At 45.6% G+C, this 24470-nt stretch overlaps 1 protein-coding gene across 1 annotated transcript; it reads left to right on the top strand.

The window, feature by feature from the left end:
- Nucleotides 1-1993: 1993 nt before the first annotated feature.
- On the top strand, nucleotides 1994-22066 carry OSBPL1A (oxysterol binding protein-like 1A). The gene is made up of 13 exons (XM_008944571.1): nucleotides 1994-2150; nucleotides 8470-8623; nucleotides 12152-12227; nucleotides 13725-13859; nucleotides 14155-14252; nucleotides 14549-14731; nucleotides 15187-15294; nucleotides 15387-15476; nucleotides 15697-15823; nucleotides 18217-18333; nucleotides 19046-19169; nucleotides 20107-20197; nucleotides 21939-22066. Exons 2-13 carry the CDS (start codon nucleotides 8532-8534, stop codon nucleotides 22039-22041), a joined length of 1344 nt encoding a protein of 447 aa, XP_008942819.1. The 5' UTR covers nucleotides 1994-2150; nucleotides 8470-8531; the 3' UTR covers nucleotides 22042-22066.
- Nucleotides 22067-24470: the final 2404 nt, after the last annotated feature.

Raw genomic sequence — 24470 nt, 5'->3', positions numbered from 1 at the left:
CCTTGAAGTCAATGAAAGACATTTTGGGGGAAGTTTGGTGTCTGGAGTATCTGTTGCTACTTTAGTCACACTACTGTGCTTTTAAAAGATGCATAAAAGAGGCTCAGCTGGGTTTTGATAGAAACATTTCAATTTGCTGTTAAATAATATTGAAACTGAAGTTTTTACTTAGATTTAAATCACTCAAGTCATTTATCAAAACAATATTAGATCATAAAAGTGTCTTAATTCAATACTACCATAAAAAAAGAGCAGAGACTATTTTACTAATTTATCTATTCACTGTTGAATAAGAATGGAAAGGACCATTTTCTTTTCAGTCCTCCACACTCCCTCTCTCAGGAGAGGCTGCTCCTTAACTATTTGATAGCCTACAAAGTGCAGCCCCCACAGAAACTGCTTAATAGCAGCTCCTTTGCAGGGGCTTGTCTGCTCTGGGTGAAACATTGCAGTAATTGGCTGTGTTGGTACTGCCAGAGAGAACTTTAAATGAAAGTGACAGTAACTAGTCCAGACTTCTTTCATTTCCTTGAGAGTAAAACCATTAGATGGTAAGTGACTTACTGGTTTTACTGCTTTCAATTAGCAACCCCATTTTATACTCTTTTAATTATCATTTAATTGGATTGCCCCTTTACACTGAGAGCCTGGCAGCCAAACCAGCTGATTTAGTGTTTGCACGACTGAGGGGGTGACAATTCCTTCCATAAATCTTTCTCCAGAGGATATGTTGCTGCCAGCAGAGCTCCTCTTCTCTGGAAGTGGCAAATCTGCTTTAATATCTCCTTTCCAGCCTCTAAATTTGCATTCCCTCATTTGTGCCCAGCTCTGAATCCACTCTGGGAATGTGTGTTATAACTGAGGGGGCTGCAGCCTCCAAAGTAAAGCTTTTAATGTAAAATGCAATCAAAAGGGACATAGGAAGAGTTCCTAAAGGTAATGTTGGTGTAAGTTGCCTAGGAAAGCCTGTGAGCTGTCCCTGTAACTGTTCCAGGAGTTTGCCACGTCCTTGTGTGTTCTCAGAGGGGGAATTAGTCTTGTAAACTGACCTTGGAGAGTAAAGGAGAGGATGAGGCAGGGGTTGGGGTGCTTTGAGAGAGGGGCTGGAAGGGAGGAAGGAAGGAAAAGGAGAAGGGTTGGTGGTTTAGGGACTGAGGGAGAAGTAGCATGCTGGAGCCAGGGGTGGGAGCAGAGCCCCTTGCTGAGCCTGCAGCTCCAGCCCTCTCCCCTCCCCTGGCAGAAAGGACACAGGGGAGCACCAGCAAAGAGGAGGAGGAGGAAATATGGGAGAGCAACATGTCCTTCCTTACTAGTCCTGGCCTCAAAAAACGTGGATAACATCATCCACTCTGGAGCCAGTTGCATGTCAGGTTAAAAGAGAGTCAACCATCTGGTGGCTGGGCTTCTTTTTCTGTCAGGTTCTGGCTCCTCCATGAGCTGTTTGGGGAGTGGAGAGAGAGGGATCTTGGTATCCAAGTTAAATCAGTTGGCAGAGGAATCATTTTTAACCTCCATCTGTAACCCCCAGGGTTAAATGTTTTCAGCTCCTAGTTCAGTTGCAGTTATTTGTAGCCACATTCCCATTTGCTCTCTAATTCAATTTAGATGATGCTGCTTGGCCCAAATTAGAGCAGACTAGTGCAGGGTGCTTGGTGTGTGTAGAAACCAATCCCTCACTCCATGGGTAAGGCAGAGTTGTAAATGTTTCCCATCAGCTTTAAGATCTAGTTCTCTGCCTGGAATTCACTTGTGGAACTGTGATTTGTATTGTCAGGTCTTGTTTGTCACCTTCCTCATCTCCTGAGAGCTGCTGAGTTACCCCCTTGTTGTGATCACAAAAATACTGTCATATTCTCATAACCCATGTGGTTCCACTTCCAGCTGCTTGCCAGCCCAATGGATATGTTGGAGTCTATTTTCTGAACAGCTTCTAGCTACACATTCTTTGGAGAGATGAGATTTTATTCATACATGTGTCTACTTATAGGTGAGGAATTTGAAACTGGAGCATGAGCAGGAGAAAAACAAGATCTTGTCAGAAGCATTAGAGACACTAGCTACTGAACACCATGAACTAGAGCAGTCTCTGGTGAAGGGATCTCCACCCCTCAGCATCCTCAGTGAAGAGCAGTTCTATGATGCTGTTTCAGGTAAGCAAAGACATCCAGGATGTGTCTGGCACGTGTGGTGAATGAGTTTGGAGGGGGATGAGGGTGTGGGAGCAGTCTCACTTGAAGTCAAACCTCTGCCTTTCTAACATGGCATTCATTTTAGCAGAATGCTTCATGTGTTTGATGAGAGGGCCTCTAAAACTTTGCCTGAGTTCACCTGCAGAACTGTTGTTTCACCTTAGCATGACAAAAAGTCACAAAACCACAGGGCAGGGATGAGAGGTCTGATTGCTGGAGTGTCTACACCCTTTTTTTAAAGAGCAAAACTTAAGGGTCCTATTTTAGGGGATGTAACTGTCTCTGGTAGCCTTCTGACTTGCTTTCTCCATGGTGCTGTGTGTTTTTTCTTTTGTTGTTAAGATAAATCCTTAAAAAATCCCTAGTTTTGAGGGGTAATAAGGCTAAGGGAGGCTTGTTCTGTTTCAATTTTGCATGCCCTAAGGGTCACAGATGGAGGAAAAGATTGAATCAAAATCCTCTGTGTGTTTCTGAGATATATTTTCTTTTCCTGTCTACTCTTCAGTCTGGTCTATTTTTTATTCCATGGGCAGAACATGCAAATAGAGCTTTTTGGAAAACTCTGAACTGCATTACAGCATGAGTTTATAGAGAGGCTGTACATGGTGCAGCTCAGCAGGAGCTCTGGGTGGATGCAGCACACAACTCTCTACAACTGTGAGGGGTCTGGAAAAGCTTGAGGCTGAACCTGCTGTAACTGTAACAGAAAAGTGCTGCTTGGCACTGCAGCAAATTTATCCAGCCTCCAAGGAGGAGAAGAGATTGAGGAACCCTAGAAACAGGTTCTTCAAGCAGAACCTAAAGAATAATTCTGCTGAAAGGCCTCAGGCTCTTCTGCTTGTTGCAACAAAGCAAAAGAAGAGGGGTTTGTCTGGTGCTGCTGGAATGTGGTCTCTCCAGCCAGGCTGCCTTTGAGTGTCTGAGAGAACACTGAGCTTTAAGGAGCTGATAGTCTGCACATCTCATAACTGCCCCAGCCTCTGCATCTTCCCCAGTGGAACTGACCCAAGCCTCCTCTCTAATTGGAGAGGTGAAGTTTTTGTCACTTGAAGCTGCAAACAAATCACACTGATTGGATTTGTGTAACTGTGAAACATGTTGAACGTATATATACACACAGATATATTCATATAAAAGACATATATGTCAATCCTTTCTTCTCTGGGAGCAGTTCCTTGACATAATTCATCTTGACTGCAATTTAAATAATTTTCCAGGGCAAACTCACTTTCTTTGACTGTCTGTCAGCTTCATCAGGCTTGTGCTGGATGTTCCTCTCTAGGTGGGTCACATGCAGTGCTTGGGGTCCTCTCTGGCTCTGAAGGCACGTGCTTGGGGGAAGGGCACTCTGATTTTTTTTGGAGGGGGAAGCTGGAGAAAGGGAAATGTGACACATTTTCCTGGCTGCTGGATGCCTGTCAGGACTTTCATCATAAGCACAAAATTCATTAGTTTTTTGTAGATGAAGCATGGGGTGGATTTTTTCACTCATCACTGGGATCCCAGTAATAATTTTTAGCCTTCTTGCTTTTCTGCCATGTCTGTGGAGTCTAAACTAGAAGATTTCTTGCCTCCCTGTAACAAGAATATAGTGAAGTAGAGGACTTGGGGTATATGACACTGGCTCAGTTTGGGGATGTGGGTGATCTTCTTTCTTGGGCTAATGAGCCAGTGAATGTGATCATTAATATTTTCAAAACAGAGAGCAGTGGCTAATCCTAATTGTCAGAAGCTAAAAAATTATCTCCAGAAATCTAGACTACTAGGACTCTGTCTTCCAAGGTTTTGCTAAACCTGATTTGCAATCAGATAGTATTTTATTAAGTGAAATGATATTGATTTTGGATGAACAGAGACGTTCATGAATTACCCTGCTGGGCTGCACAGGACAAACCCCAGTGTATTTTAACAGAGGGATGCAATGAGTTCTGATGTCTGTTGATGGAAAAATGCCACTATTTCAGGAGCATTTTTCCTAGTGGGATACCATTTTTTCTAGCTACAGTTCTCTGAATTTTTAAAACTCCCCTGTAGGAGTGAGTTTAGAAGTGAGAGTATTGCATAACTTGGCTTGCACTTTGAGCTGAGGAATCGTTAGGTTTGACTTGACAAGTGGAAAGAAGAAGCCACTGCTGCTCTTATTTGCTTTTTATGAGTGTTGTCTGCATATTAGGTAGAGATTTCTGCTTCAGAGCAAGACTTCCAAACAGGGTTTTGAACAGGAAGCAGCTTAGAAAGGGTATTTTCACAGCAGCAGCTACTTGTCCCCATTTACCATGCTCTGATTCACATTGCAGAGCAATCTGCATGAACCAGACTCCTGAATGAAGCTGAATCAGAAGATACAGCCTGGTTGCTATTGGACACTGAGTCCATGGTAGGGGAGTAGAGCTAATCTGAAGAAAACACCACCAGAAACATATCTAGTTCAGTGTCCTCAGCACCATCTGTTTGGCTCCAGCTGAGCCATGCTCCCTGCTAGTCTTGGCATGGACTAAACTGGTCACTGCTAAGTCTGTGCTGTGTAGTTCTGTTTGTAGAAATCCTGGGCACAATCACAGAAATATTCCTCTTTGTTTTCCAAAACTGAGGTGAGAAAAGTGTGGTCAGGTTGCCTAGTGGAGCAGCAGTTTATTTGCTGAAGTCTCTCCTGTTTTGAAGTGACAGGGTGTTACTGTGGCTCCTAAATCCCTGCAGGAGGAGAGCAGACACTCACCATGGCAGGAACAACCTACAGGAGTCACTTCTCTTGCCAAAGCATGGTGTGAACTCTAATAGCAATAGGTTAGTTCAGAGTGCTTGCTGGTGTTGGTCCTTTCCTCCTGGGAGGGGTGGAAAGGTCTCCTTCAACTCCATACCACATGGGGTGCTGGAGCTCTGGATTTCAGCACTGGATGCTTCATGTGTCCAACTCTTCTTCTAGGTTGAAAGAAAGATGGGGTGGATTGAGGAGGAGGGGCACAGAGGAAGGGAAGAAGCACTAAACAAGGAGCAAAATTTAGTAAGACAAATGCCATCTCCTAGAGAGCTGGAGAAGTTATTAGCTTTGAAGTATACAGACCTCAGAAATCACATGAAAATGGAGAACAAGTCCAGGGTCCATCCACAGGGCTGAAAAGCAGCTAAGCAGGTCAAGAATTAAAGGGTGAAGGTATTTGATTTTTGTGCCTCAGATTCCCTGATTATATGCAAATTGCACACACAGTTTGGGGAGAGCTTAGAGCTGGCTTGATTTGGCTTTTTAGTGGGTTTTATCTAAGAGGTGGGGTTTTTTTCTGCAAACAGCTTTTGTGTGTGTTGAGGGGGGGTATTGATGGCTTTACACAGATGCAAGCTTACTATAAAAGCAGTTACTTGGCTACAGGAATATTTAGATTATATTCAAGCTAAGATGTCATAGCACAGCTTCATCTGTTATGTGCCACTAATAGGTGCTGTGTGTATAAATAATGCTCCCAAATGGCACAAAAGTAGGAGTCTAGTTCTGTTGCTTTTGCTCCCTTCCCACCTTGTCTCCAGTTCTCAGCTCACTGACAGGTAAAAATTGTACAAAAAAGCAGAGAAACTACCTGCCCTTCCTTCCATCCATGCTCAGGAGAGTTGGGCAAGTGGCTTTTTTTTTGAAAAATACTCCACAAGCTCTGAGACCACTGTGGGCTTCTTGCCTTGAATCTAGTGAAAGGTTATCTCAGAGAGGAACAGGGAGCACTTGGGCAGCACTCCAGCCCAGTGGTGAAACACCCCTTTTCACAGGGGGATTTATTAACCAAACCCATCAGCCAAACTGCTCTGTCTGCAGCTGAAGACCAAGCAGTTGTTGCAGCAGGAGATGAACTTCCCAGAAGTTTCTGTCAGGGGTTCTGCTGTTTCCCTTTGCTCTCCCACTCTTGCAGAATATAGCTGCTGGTTTTGCTGTTACCCTGGCACCTCAGGTTTCAGGAGCTGGAGAGTTTCCTAGTCAGCCTGGTCTCTCTCAGCCATCACTTAGAAATTTTGGCTTCTGAACAGGGGCTTTAATTCCTTCTCCCCCTTCCACAGCCCACACCCCCTTAAGTTCAATAGAAAAAAAACCCCTCATTTTCTCCTAGTCATCTGTTTGACAGCTGCTCTGCAGCAACTTGTGAATAGAAATCTTTTTTTTGCAGGGACGGGGGAGTATGCAAATCTTAATTCAGAAAAGAGTGAGCTGCAAGTACCCAGGGAAAAAAAAAACTCAGCTGGAGTTGCCTGTTGGTCTGTGCTCACAGTGCAGCACTGGGCTTGTTCACTCTGAAACCTAAGCAAACACTCAGGGCTTCTTAAATTCATCAGGTCAAAGGGGGTAGCTGAGGTTTAGGGACTGGAAATTGAGACCTCTGATGGCAGGAGCTGCTGCTGTCTCAGTGAGAGATGTTTCTCAGGAAAATGGATGTTTCTAAAGAGCTATTTCTTACAGCAATGCCTTGTACTGTTCTTTAGTGTGCAGCATGCTCTCTTATTTAGCAATAAAACAGTGGAGCAGCTCTTTCAGGAGAGAGGGGAAGCACTTGCTGTGAAGGGATTTATAGCTGGTTGTGTGGTCAGGATGCTGAGCCCCAACTTGTGTTACATTGCTAGTGTCTCTTCCTCTGTGATATCTGGATATGGAACAGTGTTTTCCTGACTACCTGGGCTTATGATCTCTGGAGAAGTCTGGATTTTATGTAACAGACTTGCCCACAAGTGAAAATGCTTCTCCTTATCCTACTTGTTATATATAGTACCCACCAAACTAATGCTTTGATATGTTATGTCATAATTTGGCGCAGAACTAGACTGACAAATTTGGAGAAACTTGTGAGAAGATTCTCTGGAGTGCCAGTCCACTTCTTTTAACATATTCTCAGCACCAGCTGGCAGTTCTTTTCATTTCCTAGCAACTGCCTTAATTTCAGCACTGCCTTGGTGTGGGTAGGGATGGATGGTTTTAATGAATGGAAAGATCTCTTTATGCTCCTAGGGCTTCGTCTCTGGAGAGGATGGAGACATTGTGGCACAGCCCAGCCATCCATCTATTGGGATTTTGTGCTGTTCTTCACCTTTCTGTCATCTGGATGTAGTGGAAAGTCCCCTTGCTACCATCCCCTTCCCCAAAACAACATGGAATTCACATGTCCTGGAGAAACTCCAGACATATTTTAAGAGAAAAGAAGAAAGCCCCTGGCAATGGACGGCTGTGACTGAGAGATTCTTTTGGAGGGACTGCTACTCCAGCAGGTTTTGGTTACTAGGTTTGAATTGGAATCTCTGTGAGAGAATGACTAACCTTGCAATTATTTCTCTGGCTATTTGCAGCCAGGAGCAGCAGCATATGCTGGAAGAAGCACGTGAGCAAAATGCTGTCTGCTACAGCTTGGGTTTGCTTCTTTCAGGAGCAGAGAGGCCTCAGCTGTTTACCACTCAGTGTTGTGCTTGCTTTCTACTGAAGGATTTCCCAAATGGGATAGAAATGGGTGTATCTACTTGTCTTGAGCTGCTCCCTTGCTTCCTGGAGCTTGCAATTGGATAATCCTTTGTCAGTCTTGTCAGGTTTGAAAGAAAACCATGAACCAAACAAAAACACAGCCTTTTGCCAGCAAAGTTTTGCTTTCTGATTTGGGGCAACACTATTCTCCAGAGCTGGCCAAGCCCCACCTGACCAAAACACAGCTGGAAATAAGATGGCGTTGGGTTTAGCTTTAGCTGTGATGTGGATTGTACTGTTAACCTTCCTTCCAGAGTACAAAGTTTATTTTATTGATTGGGGAGCTTATAATTTAGACTTTGCTGGGACTTGGGCAGCTCTGCAACCTGCTGCGTGCAGTATCTCCTCCTGTACTTTGATATTTGTTCAGGAAGTTGGGAAGGGAAGGTTGCTGGACAGCCCTGAGCGTCTAAGAACTTGGACTGAACTGAAATCTTGTGTGGATGGAGGAGGCAGTAGCTGAATCTTGAGGTAACTGTTGTTGAGGTGAGGTCCTGGCATCTGTGTGCCACTGGCACTTGCTCCAAGCAAGTTGTAGGGGCTTCTATTTAATCCAAAAGCCAGATTTTGGCTCTGTTCAACAGAGGGTTTTTAATTGTGCAGCATTTTTTGCTTATCATGCAGTCTTTCTGTCTAGCTACAGAGCTGCAGCAGGACTAGTTACTTACCAAATGGATGTTGTCATCAGGACCCAGCAGCCTCCTTAGGTTTCAGTTCTGTGCAAGGAGGGAAGATCTGCCGGTGACCGAAGCCTGCCACGGGGGGTACAGTCATTACCATGCCCCTGCTCTTTTGCAGATTCAGAATCTGAAAAATCCTTAAGTGGGTTTGAAACAACAGCCTACTCCTTAGAGGACAGCATGGACTCCAAAGAGACAATAACTTCAAGCATGTCTGAAGAGAAGGTCTGTGGCAGCGGGGAGCTGCTGGCGAACGGGATCAAAAAACACAGGTAGGATGTTGCCTCTTTTTAAGGGGTTCCTGGTGAGTGAAAGAGCACAGGAATCTCTGAAAGCTGACTGTGTAAATGCCTAAAACTTCATCAGGGATGACTGACAAGCAGCTGGTTGTGCTATGATTTTGGAAAGAATGTTGTTCCCAGGCTCGTGTGCTCCTCTGCATCTTGTTTTTATGATGATGGAATCTGAATTAAGTTAAAATATGATGTGCTCTGTAAACTTGGGTTTTAATAGATCTTACTGAAATCTATGTGGATTTTAATTCCTTCATGGATCTTTAATGACCTGTGTCTCCTATTGCCTCTTTAATTTCCAGCCATTTGATCCTTCAGTTGGTCTGAGGAATGAATGAAAAAATATTCAGAACATCAGAAACTCAAACGTTGAACAAAGGGAGTCTTATTCTAAAAGTCTCATCCATGTTTTATGTGCTTATTTTGTGTTGTCAAATGATCCATTTTTGTTTGTTTCTTTGCTGATCAAGCAGGACAATGGGTCTGGAGTTAATGAGATGTAACAGACACCACTATTCTCAAGTTTCAGTGAAAGGGCAATGTAATATTTGTGCTGTGGATCAAGCCAGACTCCAGGATGGTTGCAAACAGACCACTTTGGAAGTGTTTTGAAAGTGCAGGATGATGACAGGGACACCAGAATCCTGTAAAAAAGCAGGGAAGGAAATGCTCATTTCACAGAACCAAGCAAGACATGCTTTAATTACTCACTATCTGAACTAGTTAATTGCAGTGAGTGGTAATGTCAGAGACCTGATGTTTCAAGGTTCAACCTCTGCATGTGTATCCCTCCCATACTAGGCAAAGCCTGAGGCAGATGAGGGCTGGGTGGAGCAGCAGGGAGCTTTGGGAAGGTAGCACAAAGCAGCTGACTAAGCCTGTTGCTCTTGCACTCTTGTCCTGTTAGCAAGGTGATATTTATAGCCTTGGCTAAGTGCCTTTCCTAATTAGAGCAGGAAGTTCAGGGGTGGGGGAAAGCACTAGGTGAAGGTGGCCCTCTGAATTGCCTTGGAAACAATGAGGAGAAAGGCAAATCCTGATCCACATGAAAATGCTGATGTGTGTTGCCATGCTCTCCAAGAGTTTTAACAGGAATTCTGGTTGCTCTGAACAAGAAGTGACTTTGCAAGCTTCCCTAATGCTGCACTGTGCTGTCAGAGCTGCAGGAACATCCAAGATCTGCTGGTTTTAGAAAGGGGAGTGAGAAGAAATGAACCAGCACCTCTGCATAAATTGTGTCTCTGTGTTGCTGTCTTTTAGGAGTAAAGAGAGTGAGAGGTTAGAGTAAAACAAGTGCATGTTCTGCTGGCTTACAGTTTACTGCTAAAGACAAGTGGAAACATCTGCAGATGGAGCTGGGGGCTGCAATTTGGGCCTCTCTTCATTTTGGGGCTAGTTAAAGGGCAATAGGGCCAAATATCCTTTGTCTGTGAAGCCTCTTGTGTCCTTTTTGGAGCAGAAACCTTCTTGTGAGGGGGTCAGAACGTTTGGACAGCACTTAACTCCATCCTTACACCCTTGGGTTTGCTATGGCATTTTTCTTTGACTTCTATGTCTAGGAATAGATGAAGTTCATTTATTTTGCCTAAAATCTTGATGCCTTGCTGTGGTTCCTCAGATGAATGGAGGATCTGCAGCTGGCTGTGGGTTACACAGGAGAGTACCTAACACTGTTTAGCAGTCATTATAAATAAGATTGTTTCCTACTTCATCTAGAAAACCTGAGCTGCTCTTCCCTTTTTTTGAGAGGGGAGGGTTGTACAGGGAGGTGAAGGTCAGTTGTTGAAAGGGGAGGGTTATTTTGGTTTTGGAGGAATAAATCTCCTGCTCCCAAGCAATGGGAAGTGTTGGGATGTACATCTAAAGATAAGTGAAGCTGGTGCCACTCATCAGCTGTCTCATTCTGATTTTTGAAATGTTTCCATCCTACTGATGGTTCATGGAGTGTTTGGAGAGTGGACTTCATTTCTGAAAACTTTTTGGGAGAGGATCTGAGAGAGAGAACAGTCCATTCAACATCTAGAAGCAGTCACATAACTTCTTTTTAAGAAGAAAATTTTTAATCCGAGCCAAACTTTAAAACAGGGGTCAGAATGCCAAATGGGTTTGTCTTTTGGGGAGTCAGGAGGATTTTCAGCCAGGTTGACATGAAGAGCAACCCAAATGTGCCTTTTCCCACACCATGGGTCTCCTTCCTCATTCATGGACTCTTGTAGTAGTTGTCCAAAGTATAATCTATAGTAGATCAAGTGTTTTTAAGTGGATGATTTTAAGTGCATCTCATCTGATCTACTGCACAGAAATTCCAGCAGATAGATGGAACATCAGCAGATGTTTTTGCCACTTAAAGCTAAAATTAACTTCCTGAGTTGTTCCTAAAATTGACCTCTGGAAGGAAATTGGTGTGTTCCCAAACCTTGCCCTTAATCACAGGGAGTGTGTCAAGGTTGGTGGGCCTCAAGTTTTGGCTGCCTGTTGTTTTTTTCAGATGTTTTTTCTTGTTATTGAGATCTTTTCTGGTGGTTTAAAGTGTTCTTTGTGTATTACGTGGAGAAAGGAACTGACTCCCCCATCAGGTTTGGCTAAAATAAGTAAGAAATGTGGCTGAAACTCAATTCCAACAGGAATTTCAACAGGTTAAATGCAGCAAAAATGTAATTTTCATACCTCAGGCACACAGTCCCTGTGTGTCCTTCAGCAAACTTGGGGCATGTGAGTGTGTTTGACATGCAGGAGAGCTTGCCTCAACACAGATCCTGCTGTGCCAGCCACCTTCAGGAAAGAATACCCAGAAAAACATAAGGAAACACTACAAATGAAGGCAAAGCTGAACACTTGGTGGACACTGTCCTCTCCTGGACATCTGTATCAAAGCAGCCACAGAAGAATTTTATGTTTAACATTGTTCAAGATGATCCATTAAGAAAACTAAATCAAACCTGTGCTCATTTTCTCCCAAAGCTGAGAACCACAGGCTGGATTACACAGCTTCAGTGTTGGTCTTGAAAGGGTTTTAAGACTTTCTTCAGGCTATGTCAGCCCCCTGTAGTGCTTTCTGTTCTTTAATGATGCTTTTTCCCTGTTGTTCCTAAGGGTGGGTTTTAACACAGGCAATAAATCTCATGGCCCTTCACTGTCAGTCTACAGCTGAGCAGCCAAAAAACAAACCCTGTGAACATACCTGTGCACCCACTCAGGATTTCCCTTTCCTCACAGAGCCAGCTAAAGATCTTAATGGTGTCCTTGTGACAAATGCTGTTCTGATAACTGATAGAGACATTTCCTTCCACTGCTCTTCTGCAGAATGGTTCTGGGCCTGGAGAGGTTCAGGTCTCTGTGCAGGTAAAGCAGTTGAAGTGCTTCAGACAAGCACTGGCATCCCCCCCCCTTGGGTTTTAATTTAAGAACTGGAAAACTGTTACTTTCAAAAAGTATTTGGGTTTCTTAGTCATGGTTAGTAATGGAAAACTTTCCTCCTTCTGCTTCCTTCCCTCTTCCTTTCTGCAGAACGAGCTTGCCATCACCCATGTTTTCCAGGAATGACTTCAGCATCTGGAGTATCTTAAGAAAATGCATAGGAATGGTAGGTAATCAAAGCTATAATAAAAGATGTCAAGTGGTTGTTTCATTTGAGCCACAAATGAGGGATTTTTTTTTTTAATTGTCTCTTTATGCTTTATTTACTCTCACAATTTGAGAATGCAAGACTGGTTCAGAGCAGTTCTCCTTCAGTAAAGAATTTTCTCTTGATTTTAGCACTTAAAGTACTATCATAGCATTTTTTTTTTACTTTGACTGTGGAAAAACAAACCCAAAAACCTCCAACAACTTGAATTTTGCTGTTCTGCCTTCCTCTTAGTCTCTCAGGCTTCCTCCCTGTGGCCAGATGGTGGCTAAATCAGAGGTTAGCTGCTTGGCACCTAATCTGCTCCCAGCTAAGGGGGGGGTTGAGAAGAGTTCTTCTCTCCACTAGATCCTGCAGCAGGCTGGAGGTTCTTCCTGCTGCTAAACCTCTCTTGGCCTGTCACAGTAGCCTACAAAAGGGAATGTGTGTCTAGCTGCTGTCTCCTCCCTGTGCTGTAGTCAGAGCAATGAGGTGTGGAGCTGCTGGCAGAGGCATTCCCACACCTCCTGAGCTGTCCTGAAGCAGCTGAGGTTTCTCACAGTGGCTCTAGCAGAGAAGTTATAACCTTTAGAATACAAAGAGCAGACTGAAGGGCTGTCATGGGGAAGGTGTGTGCAGCAAAAAAGTCCATATAGGTCTTCATTGTTTGGGTTTTTTTTTTTGCAGAAATTGCTGCACAGAAGCTGTAGTTGGGGAGGGCAGAAGTTGGGACAGATTGTACTTGTATCTGCTGAAGCTGTTAGTGCCAGATGCTGACACTGTGGTTAGGAACAGTGCTCTTCACTGTCATATGATGTGCTTTTAATTTGCTGCTGCAGGCAGTTTAGACATGGCTGTTTTCTGTGCTCAGAGGGTATGCTGTAGAAAAATGGGCAAGGGAAGGAATAAACTGCCTCAGAACTGCAGGACTGCTTTGACATTTTTATGCTTGTTACAAAAATGCCTTCTGTGGAATGCAGAATTCCTGTTTTTACTCCTATGCTGCCATGTTTCCCTGTCCTTCCTCCTCCTCTGCTTCCAAAAAAAGATATGTTTAACTAATTAGATGGCCTATATCTATTTTAAAAGTAATAAATAACTTAAAGGGCTGTGAATCATAGAATCCTTTAGGTTGGAAGGGACCTCCCAAGATCATCAAGTCCAACCATTGAGCCATTAGGGCTCTAAAGTCTTTCCATTTTTTCATCTCACCTTCTCAATGCATTTGTTGATGGGCAGTTTGGTTTGGTGGCTGGGTTTTGTTTTCCCAGTGGCCTTAATGTCAGTGTGGATAATCTTCCCAAGCTCAGGAGGGATGTGCAGGATTTTTTTCATTAGAGGAGCCAGGTCAAGCCCTGTTGCGTTAGCACTAAGAGCCTCGTTTATTTTTGTCATCAGCCAATTACACTGGGGTTACTGCAGGCCAGTGGGCCCCAAGTGGTTGAGTTTTTAACCCCAGTCTCATTCCTGCCCCAGGAGCTGTCGAAGATCACCATGCCAGTGATATTCAACGAGCCCCTGAGCTTCCTGCAGCGGCTCACCGAGTACATGGAGCACACCTACCTCATCCACAGGGCCAGCTCCCTGCCCAGCCCCGCCGAGCGCATGCAGGTACTGCCCTGGGGGCTCCAGGGGGGGGCTTTGGGAACCTCTTTCCTTCACAGGTAGCCACCCCCTCAGCAGGAGCTCTGATTTGCTGCAGGTCATATCCTCCCCTTCACGAACCGGTTCTGCCATCCAGAAAAACGTTTTGCTTTCGTAGCCTTGGGGTGGAAACTCCATGAAAAGTTTTCATCCCCCAGCCTTGCAAACAGCCCCTGGCTGAGCTGTTTCAGGAGGATCACTCTGCACTGCTGCTGCAGGCTGAGAAGCAGGAGGCAAACTCTCTGCTCTTCTTTTTGAACAGTGTGTTGCAGCCTTTGCTGTGTCTGCCGTGGCCTCGCAGTGGGAGAGAACAGGGAAACCCTTCAACCCCTTGCTTGGAGAGACCTATGAACTGATCAGGTAAGGAGCAGAGGACCCACTGGAGAGTGGGGAGTGCTCTTCTGTGCAACTGATGCTTCATCAGGCTTGTCAGGCTGCTCTTCCTTTCTCCTCACAGCTGCTGGAGGTGCTTGCAATGTGTGTTGGGGCTCAGCCGTGCACCTACCAGGGAAGGGAAACTGCTCAGAGCTGAAAGGCCAAAAAAAAAGATGAGATTTGCCAAGTTTAAAAGCCAGATTTATTTACAAAATAAAGAATGGCAACTTCACTACACCTGATATAGAGATTGAATGCTTTTGGTTGTCTTCCTTTTGCAGAGATGATCTTGGATTTAGACTTCTCTCCGAGCAAGTCAGCCACCACCCACCCATCAGTGCTTTCTATGCTGAAGGTTTAAATAATGACTTTGTGTTTCATGGATCAATTTATCCTAAACTCAAATTCTGGGGCAAGAGCGTGGAAGCAGAGCCAAAAGGCACGATGACCTTGGAGCTGCTTGAGTAAGTTGATCAGTAATAATTGCACAGGCACAGTGGCTGCATCCATGAGGATCTGTGTGCTCTAGAGCCTCGTGGCTTTAGGCATGGACACCTCTGCCACATCCTAGTGTTTGCTGGATGGCTGTGGGGAGGAGGGGATGAGAAGATGAAGAGAACTGCCATCATTTCTCCTAACATCCTCCTAGGAGCAGGAGTTGAGGGGTGTGTGTGATCTGCAGAGGCTTGGACATGAGTCCTACCCAGACCAGCAGGCTGCTCTCCTGGCTTTCCACGTGTCAGCCAGTGCTAACAGTGCCTGTCTTAGGGAACTGATAAAATCAGTAGCTACAGGCCAATAAGCCTCTTGGGCTTCCTGACTCCCTGCCATGCCCATTTCAAGGCTTGGTGTGATTCACAGATGATGGCTCCTTGCAGGAGTGGTACAAAGAGCCTGTGTGTTCATTTCTATCCCTCAGGCACAACGAAGCCTACACGTGGACAAACCCTACCTGCTGTGTGCATAACATCATTGTGGGCAAACTCTGGATTGAGCAGTATGGAAACGTGGAAATAACTAACCACAAGTAAGTGGAAGAATGTGGGAGCTTTCACTTGCTCCAAGTGGGAAGAGGAGAAATGTTGGGAAGTAATTGGTGCCTTCTCGTCCTGCCTTTAGAACTGGGGAGAAATGTGTGCTCAGCTTCAAGCCCTGCGGCCTCTTTGGGAAGGAGTTGCACAAAGTGGAAGGCTACATTCAGGACAAAAGGTAACAGCTTCATTCCTCATGGGGAAACAAGGGGCTGCTCTCTGGCTTTGGTGTGAACCTCGTGCCCTGGATGCTGCTGCCAAGGGCAGGAGCCCACAACAGCCAAACTGAGTCGTGTGACACCAACAGGAGTCGCTCTCAGAAGTTCTGCTTTCAGATATTTCTGCCTGAACTGATGAAATAGATCTCTCTAAGCTCCTTTCTAAACTTTTTTTGACAGCAAAAAGAAGCTCTGTGCACTGTATGGGAAGTGGACTGAGTGTTTGTACAGCATTGACCCAGCTACATTTGAAGCCTACAAAAAAAATGACAAGAAGAATGCAGAAGAGAAGAAAAGCAGTAAACAGGTATTAACCACACAAAGAGGGAGCATCTCAAAAGCCCCTTCAGAAAACTAACTATATTTGTAGCATTTAAGAGCATTAAGATTTCTTTTCACTTATCCTCCCTCTCCTAGTAGGATACCAAGTGGATTGGCTGAGTGCCAGCATTAAGGGATGAAATGATTTTTCTCTTGCCAGGATTTGTGTTCAGACTTCCCAAAACGTGATCTCAACACTGGGTGGTTCATTATCTGCCTCAGCCTCCAAAGTCACATGAGGAAACAGCATTTCTGTTGGTCAGGCTATGTTCTGATCATAAATAATGATATTTATAGTCTGATAGGAGGACTGGGCTCCTAGAGGCAGGACAGACTAATTTCCCATCTTGATTAGATCCTATTTTCCAGCTTTTACAAGGGATTTTTGCATTGCTTTCTGTTCAATTTTCCCAGCTAGAGAAATACTTGCTTTTTTTTATCCACCAGTTTTTTATTTTTCTGGGAAAAAAATCCCTCACTTTTAAGTCTTCCAGATTTCTGGTCAGGAATATGAGTTTTATTTAAGGTGAATGGTGATGGTGACAACATGCAGCTTGATGAAGAGCAACCACTCCCATAGTATCTTAATACAGAGATTGTTCCCCTGGGACTGAAGCTCAATTTATTTGTTGTTTTGAGTGTTGGTTGTTTTTATACTTTAGAAGAGCTCTGCAAGGAATTTTCAGTGCAGGTTCAGATTGTTGCTATAGCTGAGGTTGCTCCAGTGCTTGTCATCAGGAGACTGCTAAAGCACTGGGGATCACTGCTGCTCCTCAGGGCTGACCCTGCTGCTCTGGGGATCCAGGAGCACAGAAAAACACATCCCTTGTCTGCAGTCAGCTTCCACTTTGCATTTGCCAGCAATGCTCAAGACACTCCTTGCTTTTCACCTCCAAGGGAAGCATCATGCTGCATAAAGCTCCAGCTGCTGTGGCTCTAGGAGAGCAGGATCCTTCCCCTCAGCTGTGGGGTAGCACACAGAAAGCTCTGTGAATGAGATAATCTGAGTCCCCACTGCCCTCTTGTGTTTCCAGCTGCTGTGGCTCTAGGAGAGCAGGATCCTTCCCCTCAGCTGTGGGGTAGCACACAGAAAGCTTTGCAATGCTCTGTGAATGAGAGAGTCTGTGTCCCCACTGCCCCCTTGTGTTTGAGGAGCTGATATGGGTGAGGTTTGAACATCCAGGTGAGCCAAATCTGATGGATGATGTTTGTCCCTTCATGGTAGTGAGGGATTCGTTCAGCATGAAGCCACATGGCTCTTCACATGTCTCCTGATGAGACTTCTCAGCTTTATTTGGTTCTTTTCCACCTATTCCTGTGTTGCTACTAATGAAGAACCACTTCTGCCTCCCCTCAGGGGACCTGCTTTGATGCCACTCCTTTTTGTAAGGATAAAACTTAAGGGAAAGAACTTTGCAGGGAGCTAAACCAAGGCTTCGTGTGTGCAGAGGTGATATTTCACCCCCAGCAAAGGAGTTGCAGCAGACCTAGGGTTAGATCAGGATGATTCTGCTCCACATGAACAGGAGTAATTTTTTTTTTTAAGCATTTAATGCAGTATTTTCAGTGCAAATCCATGGAGGAGCATGATGTAAGGCAACAGCAACTGCCCTCACCTGCCTCAGCTGCAGATACCAGGGGTCTTGCTTTGGCAGAGCCTGTTACTGCCCTCCCAACACTGTGCTGAGCATGAAATATGGATTGTGGTGGCAAGAAAACAAGAAAATCCACTTTTTCCTTAGTTCTTTGTAATTCTCATGATACTTTTAAGATTGTCTCCACCGAGGCACAAAGTGCAGTGTGTGTTTTAGCCTTTCTGTAAGAGCTGGTTTGGAGTTTTGAAGTCTCTTTCTTTTGATAGAAGGATCTCTCTCTGATCTGTTCTGCTTCAAATGGCCAATTTCTGAAGGATTGATCCACGTCCTTCAAAGGGCAGAAGGGAAGGTTGCCAGCACAGTGCAGAGGAGTCAGCTGAAAGCTCTGTTTATCTCCCTGGTAGCTGAGAGACTGAACATTGTTCTGGTTATTTTGCAACCTGTTCATGATTAAAAGCAGTGTGATAATCAGAGTTCAGTGTCAGGCATGGGAACACTTGTGTTTGGAAAAAAAATGGGACATCTCTGTTGTGGAAAATTGACATTTCTTAATGCCTGAACATCCAGACTATCTACAAAGATGTTGGTGGAATAAACTGTTGGTGGATTTGGGAGGGAACTGGGAGTAGGGATGTGCTGTGGCAATGCTGCTGCCTTTCTTGTGTGGCTGAAATGGGTTTAACTTTGCTCAAGGGAATAATTTCATGGAAGTTCTGGTGTTGGAGTGAATGGGTGTCAATGGTTCCTGACTCCAGGGAACTTCTCTTTCCTTTGTGTGCTGCAGGTGGGCAACACTGAGGACTCGGATGAGATGCCACTGCCAGATTCTGAGAGTGTCTCTGTTATCCCTGGAAGTGTTTTGCTGTGGAAGATCACACCAAGACCTCCAAATTCAGCACAGGTCAGTGAGGCTGCTGCTTGTTGGAAGTCTCTGCTGTTGTTTTACTTTGTGGGTCCAGCACAGAGCAAATCCATCTGTTTTGTCATGAACAGGTCTGGATTGGCCCATGGACTGCAACCAACATTCCCACCCCAATTGTAACTCTGTGGTGTGGGGTTGGAGGGACAACTGCCACAGGCATGACTCCAGAGCTAGTGGAATTTCTCTGGAGAATGGGATGCTTTATGTAGCTAGTGGAATGGGGGCTTCCCCACCTCTCCACCCTGCTTACCTTGTGGAAATACCTTCTGAAGGGTTTGATTAGAAGACAGACACTTCCCAGGAGCTGCTTGAGGGCAGGAGTTGGTGTGTGAAGGGCTGTGGAGCTGGAGAGCCAGCGGGCAGAACACAAGGGGAGTGTTGAATATGGAAAGGCAAAGAATTGGGACAAGGAAAGATGTTGGTGGGTCAGGGAAAATACCAGGAAGGCTGGAAAAAGATGATGAAAGGAATAGTGCACTGCATTATTGGATGCTGGGCTGCTTAAAAAAGAACTGCCAGGGACCACCTGGACTCTGCCCAACAGGCCACTTTTGCTGGTATCTTGAGTGACTCAATAATAAAAAAAGCACTTGCAGGTTTGTTTCTAGACAGCAGCTTTCTTGAGGATTACATCTAGCAGCTAGAGGTGCATCAAAACCTCATTGTTTTTGTCATTGTCTCTGAATTTCAGATGTATAATTTTACCAGCTTTGCCATGGCTTTGAATGAGCTGGACAAAGAAATGGAGAGTGTCATTCCCAAAACCGACTGCCGGCTACGGCCAGACATCAGAGCCATGGAGAATGGAGAAATAGGTAAGTCAGGTACTGGCAAAGGTATTTTTACTTATGGGAACAAAGGGAAATCCTCACTCCAGCTGTTAGATGAACTGTTAGAGGAAGAAGCTACCCATAAAGATCTGTTCCCCTGTGCTGCAAGACAAGCAGCTCTTCAGCAGAGCCTTCTGCTGCTGGGCCTGTGCTGCTGGTGCAGACTGGGCATGGTCACCTGGGGGTCCTCTGTGCTACCTGTTGGCACTGAGGATGTTCTGCTCCATCACCTTCCCCTTGAGTTGGGCACCACAGTCAGGCTGTCAGGGCTGTAGATCCCTGGATCCTCCTCCTGGCCCTTCCTTCTGGTGTCCCACTGACTAACCTCCAGTCCAGTGGGACCTCCCCAGTTAGCCAGCACTGCTAAGTGATGGGGAGTGGCTCCGGGCGGACTTTTTTTGTGGGGGGGAGTGGCTCGGTGAGCACTTCTGCCAGCATGTCTCAGTACCCTTGGATTTATTAAATTCTTGTTGAGGATTCAGGTGTGAAGGAGATGACCCTTCACCTGCTCTGCTGCTTAGTCTGACTTCTTCAGACCTTCTGACAATCCAGAGCAACTCTTCTGCTTGTTCAGGATCATGACCTGTGCTACCCATGTGTGTTAACAACAGAATGAAGGGATGCTGCAGAGAGATGATTGTGGTTTGGAAATGAATATTCCAAACCCCTGTTATTAAGAAATGCAGCATTAATAACAACTTATCCCAAACCTTAACAAGAAGTGAGTGGCCAAATTTTGGAACTAAAGCCAGGATATCTTAATATTTCCCTGACTGAAATAAACTCCAGGTATTCCACCTCCCCTTGTTCACATTTCCTGTCACATAAACGTGTTCTCGGGGCCCTCAGGCCCTAAACAAAGGTGTATTTAGCATTCTGAAAAGCCTGGAATTCAATTGCCTGACCTTTTTATCCCTTCAAGATCTAGCTAGTGAAGAAAAGAAGAGGCTAGAGGAAAAACAACGGACCGCCCGCAAGAATCGCTCCAAGTCTGAGGAGGACTGGAAGACAAGGTCAGTGCTGGGCTCTGGGGGTGTCTCTGTGGCTGCAGCCCCCTCCTGCTGCTGGCACCACCCCTCCTCATGTACAAACTGTTGTTGTCACTGGGCACCTCTTGGTTGCTGATGTGAAAAAGGTGTTGGCATTGAGAGCTGCTTGGTTTGGAACTGCCTCAGCTGTGGGTGCTTGGCCAGAGGGGAGGAAATGCTTCCTCCAGTGCTGCTGCACCCCCACTGCTCAAAGGGGGTCACCCAGATAGCCAGGTCCCTTTCTGAGGGGGTTACTGACCACAGAAGTTGGAAAAAATGAGCTTCCAGGAGATGATGGGTTTACTCTGAGATGAGAGCAGTCAGGTGGGAACTCTCACAGGCTGAGCAGACTCTGAAAACTCGACCAAATGGATCTGGTTTGATCAGAACTGGTCTATTTAAAGTACAGGAATGAATGGGTTGTCTCTTCACAGGAGAAAAAAAACAGTGGTAGGGCTAAACTCTCTAAGCAAGCTTCATCTCTTCCCTACTAATCAACCCAGACACTGTGGATTAAGGGTTTGTAAAATGTCTGTTTGTAACTATAAATCCCTTTTTCTTTTTTCTTCAAATGAAGTCACCCATCCTCCCAGAGTCCCAGGTTTGGACACCTCTGCCTTTGTCTTTTTCCTGTGCCTGCTCTCTCCTGAAGTGTTTGGGTGGAAAATAACAGCTTTGTAATGCTTCCAAGTCAAGGTGTGGAGTGCTGGGCAGCCTTTCCTGAATGCAGAGTGGTTCTGGCCTCTCACCAAAGGTTTCCAAAGCAAGGGATGGTTACACTGACTTCTTCCAGAGGTGCCTGGAGTAGCTCAAGGTGGAGCTCAAAGCACCTGAGGCTGGGGACTGCAAATTGGGGAGTTCCCAGGGGGCAGCTCTGTTTTCAGGGGGTGTGATTTAGTGCAGACACCACTCAGCAGGTTGTTCTTTGGAATCCTCTTTAGAAGTTGGGTCTTGGTTGTTTCAGGTCTTGGTGTTTCTGAAGCAATTCATGTTTTAGAGGCTGGCCAGTAGTCCTCTCCTTTCCCTCACTAGGTTATCTGATTGCTTTGAGTCTCCTCCAGCTCTTGGTTCTTTCCTTCTGATTGAACTTGGGAGCTGCCCTGTGATACTGGTGGTCATGACACTTGTGCTTTTTGGTCCCAGTTGGCCCAAAGGTGCTGAGGGGAGAGCTGAGTCCAAAGGGGGCTGCTTTATACAGGCATCAGTTACTGCAGTGAGGCATGAAAAGGAACAACTGGCTTCAGAGTAAGGCAGGAGGAACTTCTGCAGCCTGGGGTGGTAACTTCAGCCACACAGGGGTGGGGCTGCACCCTTGTTCTGAGGGTGGTGAAAACCAAGGGGAGATCTAGACCCTGGGAAAAGACTGGTTTTGTTTTCAGGGCTGCAGTGCTTGTGGTGTTTTCATGTCTTGCAAAAAACCTGTCCCTGCTGTATGCATGTTAAAATGGTTGTTCACAACTGCTTTGAAATAACTGCACCTGTCCTTTCTCATGGGATTGGCTGCTTCAGGGATTTCACCCAGGAGACACTGAAGCAGGGTGGTGAAGAGGGAGATCCAGCCCACTGAAGGGGACTGTAAATTCACTGCTCAATTCAAAGCCAAGAGGGGCTCCTGCAGTTCACAGTAATTGGACAGTGAACTGCTGGAGAGGCAGCAAAGCAGTTCTGAACTTGTCCAAAGGGGGGTGTGAGCAGCTTCACTGACCTGCCCTCTGTTTCCTTCCAGATGGTTCCACCAAGGCCCCAATCCCTACACTGGCACACAGGACTGGCTTTACTCTGGCAGCTACTGGGACAGAAACTACTTTAACTTGCCTGATATTTATTAAAATGCAATAAGGAGCCTGTGACTGATTACAAATAAGTCTTAAATCTGTTTTAATGTTTCCCTTGTTTTACTTACCTCCTGAAAAAAACTGACATGTTATGGAACAGGCCATGAAGCATCTCCACAGTGAACCTGGTGGTAGGTGAGCTGCAGTCCTGTAGGTAGGGGAGTCATTTTTCTGGCTGCTGGTGGACAAAGTCCCCATGGTTTTGAGCTGAATACACCTATATTAGGTTGTGGTGTATGTGGACTAGAACACCCTCTGGCTGTTCTGTGAATACTTTCTTTTGTAGATAACGTTGGCACAGGTAAAACTGGTTTTATTTATTGTGACATGGGAATGTTTCCAAGCACAGAGGAAGGGCAGTGTTCTCTCCTTGAACAATGAAGGGGGTGGTGTCACCTTTGGAAAGATGTAATTTTTTCATAAAGTGATTTTTTTTTTTTCCTTACTTGAATCCTGAGCTCTGCTCAGAGATTCTGGAAGAGGTCCCATGTCTGGAGCATTAATGCAGTTGTTTAAAGCTGGTAAACTACTCAGAGATATTTATTCCATGTTTTGTGCAGTGTTGTTTGGATTTATTTTTTTGCTCTCCTGTTTTTTTGCTACCAACTTTATGGTTTAAAGGAATTAAGAGCCATGGAAATATCTACAGATCTGATTTCAGCTGCACACTAGGAGAACAGGTTTTAAAAGAATCTGTCTCCTGCACTAGAAGTTCTGGTGCCCAGCACTGCTGCAAAAAGGCAGGACCCTGCTCAGAGGCCAGGACCCTGCTCAGAGGGCCAGGACCCTGCTCAGAGGGCCAGGACCCTGCTCAGAGGCCAGGACCCCGTGGGACGTGGCAGGGGGGACAGGACCTGTGTCTGGGGTGTGCAGGCTCCCTGGGAGGAGAGGGTCTGTGCATCTCAGAGGCAGCAACAGCACCTCAGGGAGGCCTCCTGTCCACAGCCCCTTTACCCCTGTTCAGTGGGGTGCATCTAATCTCAGAGTGTAAGTTTATATTGTGTACAGAGCTTCGAGAGGGCAGAGCTGCTCCTTGTACAATATTTTATTTGCTGCCTGGAGGTTAATGGTAATTAATTGAATAATTTAATTGCTACTAAATAAAGGCTTCAAAACTTCCTCCATCTTAGTCTGAAGTGAGTGGTGTTGGACAGCACTGGCCCCTCCTGAGCGAGGCTGCTGTGGATGCTGCTGCAGTGAAGTTGTGGAGTGTGGTTCCCTGTGCTCCCAGGGCCAGGGGGCAGCTGAGAGCTTCCCCCAGGGCTCTGCAGCCTCCCTGCAGCTCCAGCCCTGAGGGGGGACTACTGCACCTGAAGGAGGGGAGGAGATCCTGTCTATTTTTACTCTCTGCACTACTGGAATTACCCAGGTAATGATGCTGAGGCATTTGCATAGATAAGAGGAAGCCTTTTTCTTTTGCAGTCTCTCAGGTGAGGGCTCAGTTCCTCACAGCAGATGGAGAAATTTAATACCTGTGCTCTCTCCTGGAACCCTCATCTCTGCCCTCCAGTCTCAGTTCTGGCCAGCACCTACTGTAGCTGTGCAGCTTCAGGTGGGATTTGGTAGCCACAGGCTGGGCTGCTGGTCCCACAGAAACAAAGCCCACAGAAACAAAGAGGGGGAAACCTCTACACACCATTATTTGGTTTTCCCCCTCCTTTTTTGTTTTGAGCAATGAACAGATTTGTTTTTCCTAGACCTACTCCTACTTCAAGGCAATGAACAGATTTGTTTTTCCTAGACCCTTCTTCTTCCCTTCAAGAGTATGGCTGATTTAAGAGCCCAGGCTGGAGCTGTGAAACCACTAAAGCAAAAGTCCTTTTCTTCTCTCCTTCCTGGTTTTCCCCCTCCTTTTTTGTTTTGAGCAATGAACAGATTTGTTTTTCCTAGACCCTTCTTCTTCCCTTCAAGAGTATGGCTGATTTAAGAGCCCAGGCTGGAGCTGTGAAAGTCCTTTTATCTCCTTCCTTGAAGCATAACCTAAGCTGTGCTCCTCAGTAAACCTGTCCTTGGAGTGAGTTGATCATGATAAGATGAACTCCTTCCTCTTGTATGTCATCTGTCAGCATCCCTGGGGCTTATTCACCCTGTGAGCACAGTGAAGAAACAGCTGCAGAGGTGTCTCAGGGCTCCTTACTCACCCAAAGTTACCATTCCAGATGTTGTGCTGTGCTAGCAAAGTACAAAGACCAGGGGAAGACAGTGCCAGTTGCTGGAGCAGTGGTTATTACTTTATTGGGCTGATGACATTCCTCCTGGATTCCACAGGGCCTGGCTTCTCAACCTGTGTGAAGAAACAGCAGCAGCTCAGGAGGTGTGCACCAAAATTGCTCTGATTGCCCACTTAAATCCACATCTGAGTGTTACACACGTGCTGAACGTTCAAGCTGCAGGCATGAAGATGTGTACAACAGCTTCAAATC

Source organism: Merops nubicus, unplaced genomic scaffold, assembly GCF_000691845.1.
Source record: "Merops nubicus isolate BGI_N331 unplaced genomic scaffold, ASM69184v1 scaffold1390, whole genome shotgun sequence".
In the NCBI taxonomy this organism is placed as follows: Eukaryota; Metazoa; Chordata; class Aves; order Coraciiformes; family Meropidae; genus Merops; species Merops nubicus.
This window is presented reverse-complemented; position numbering and strand designations above follow the sequence as displayed.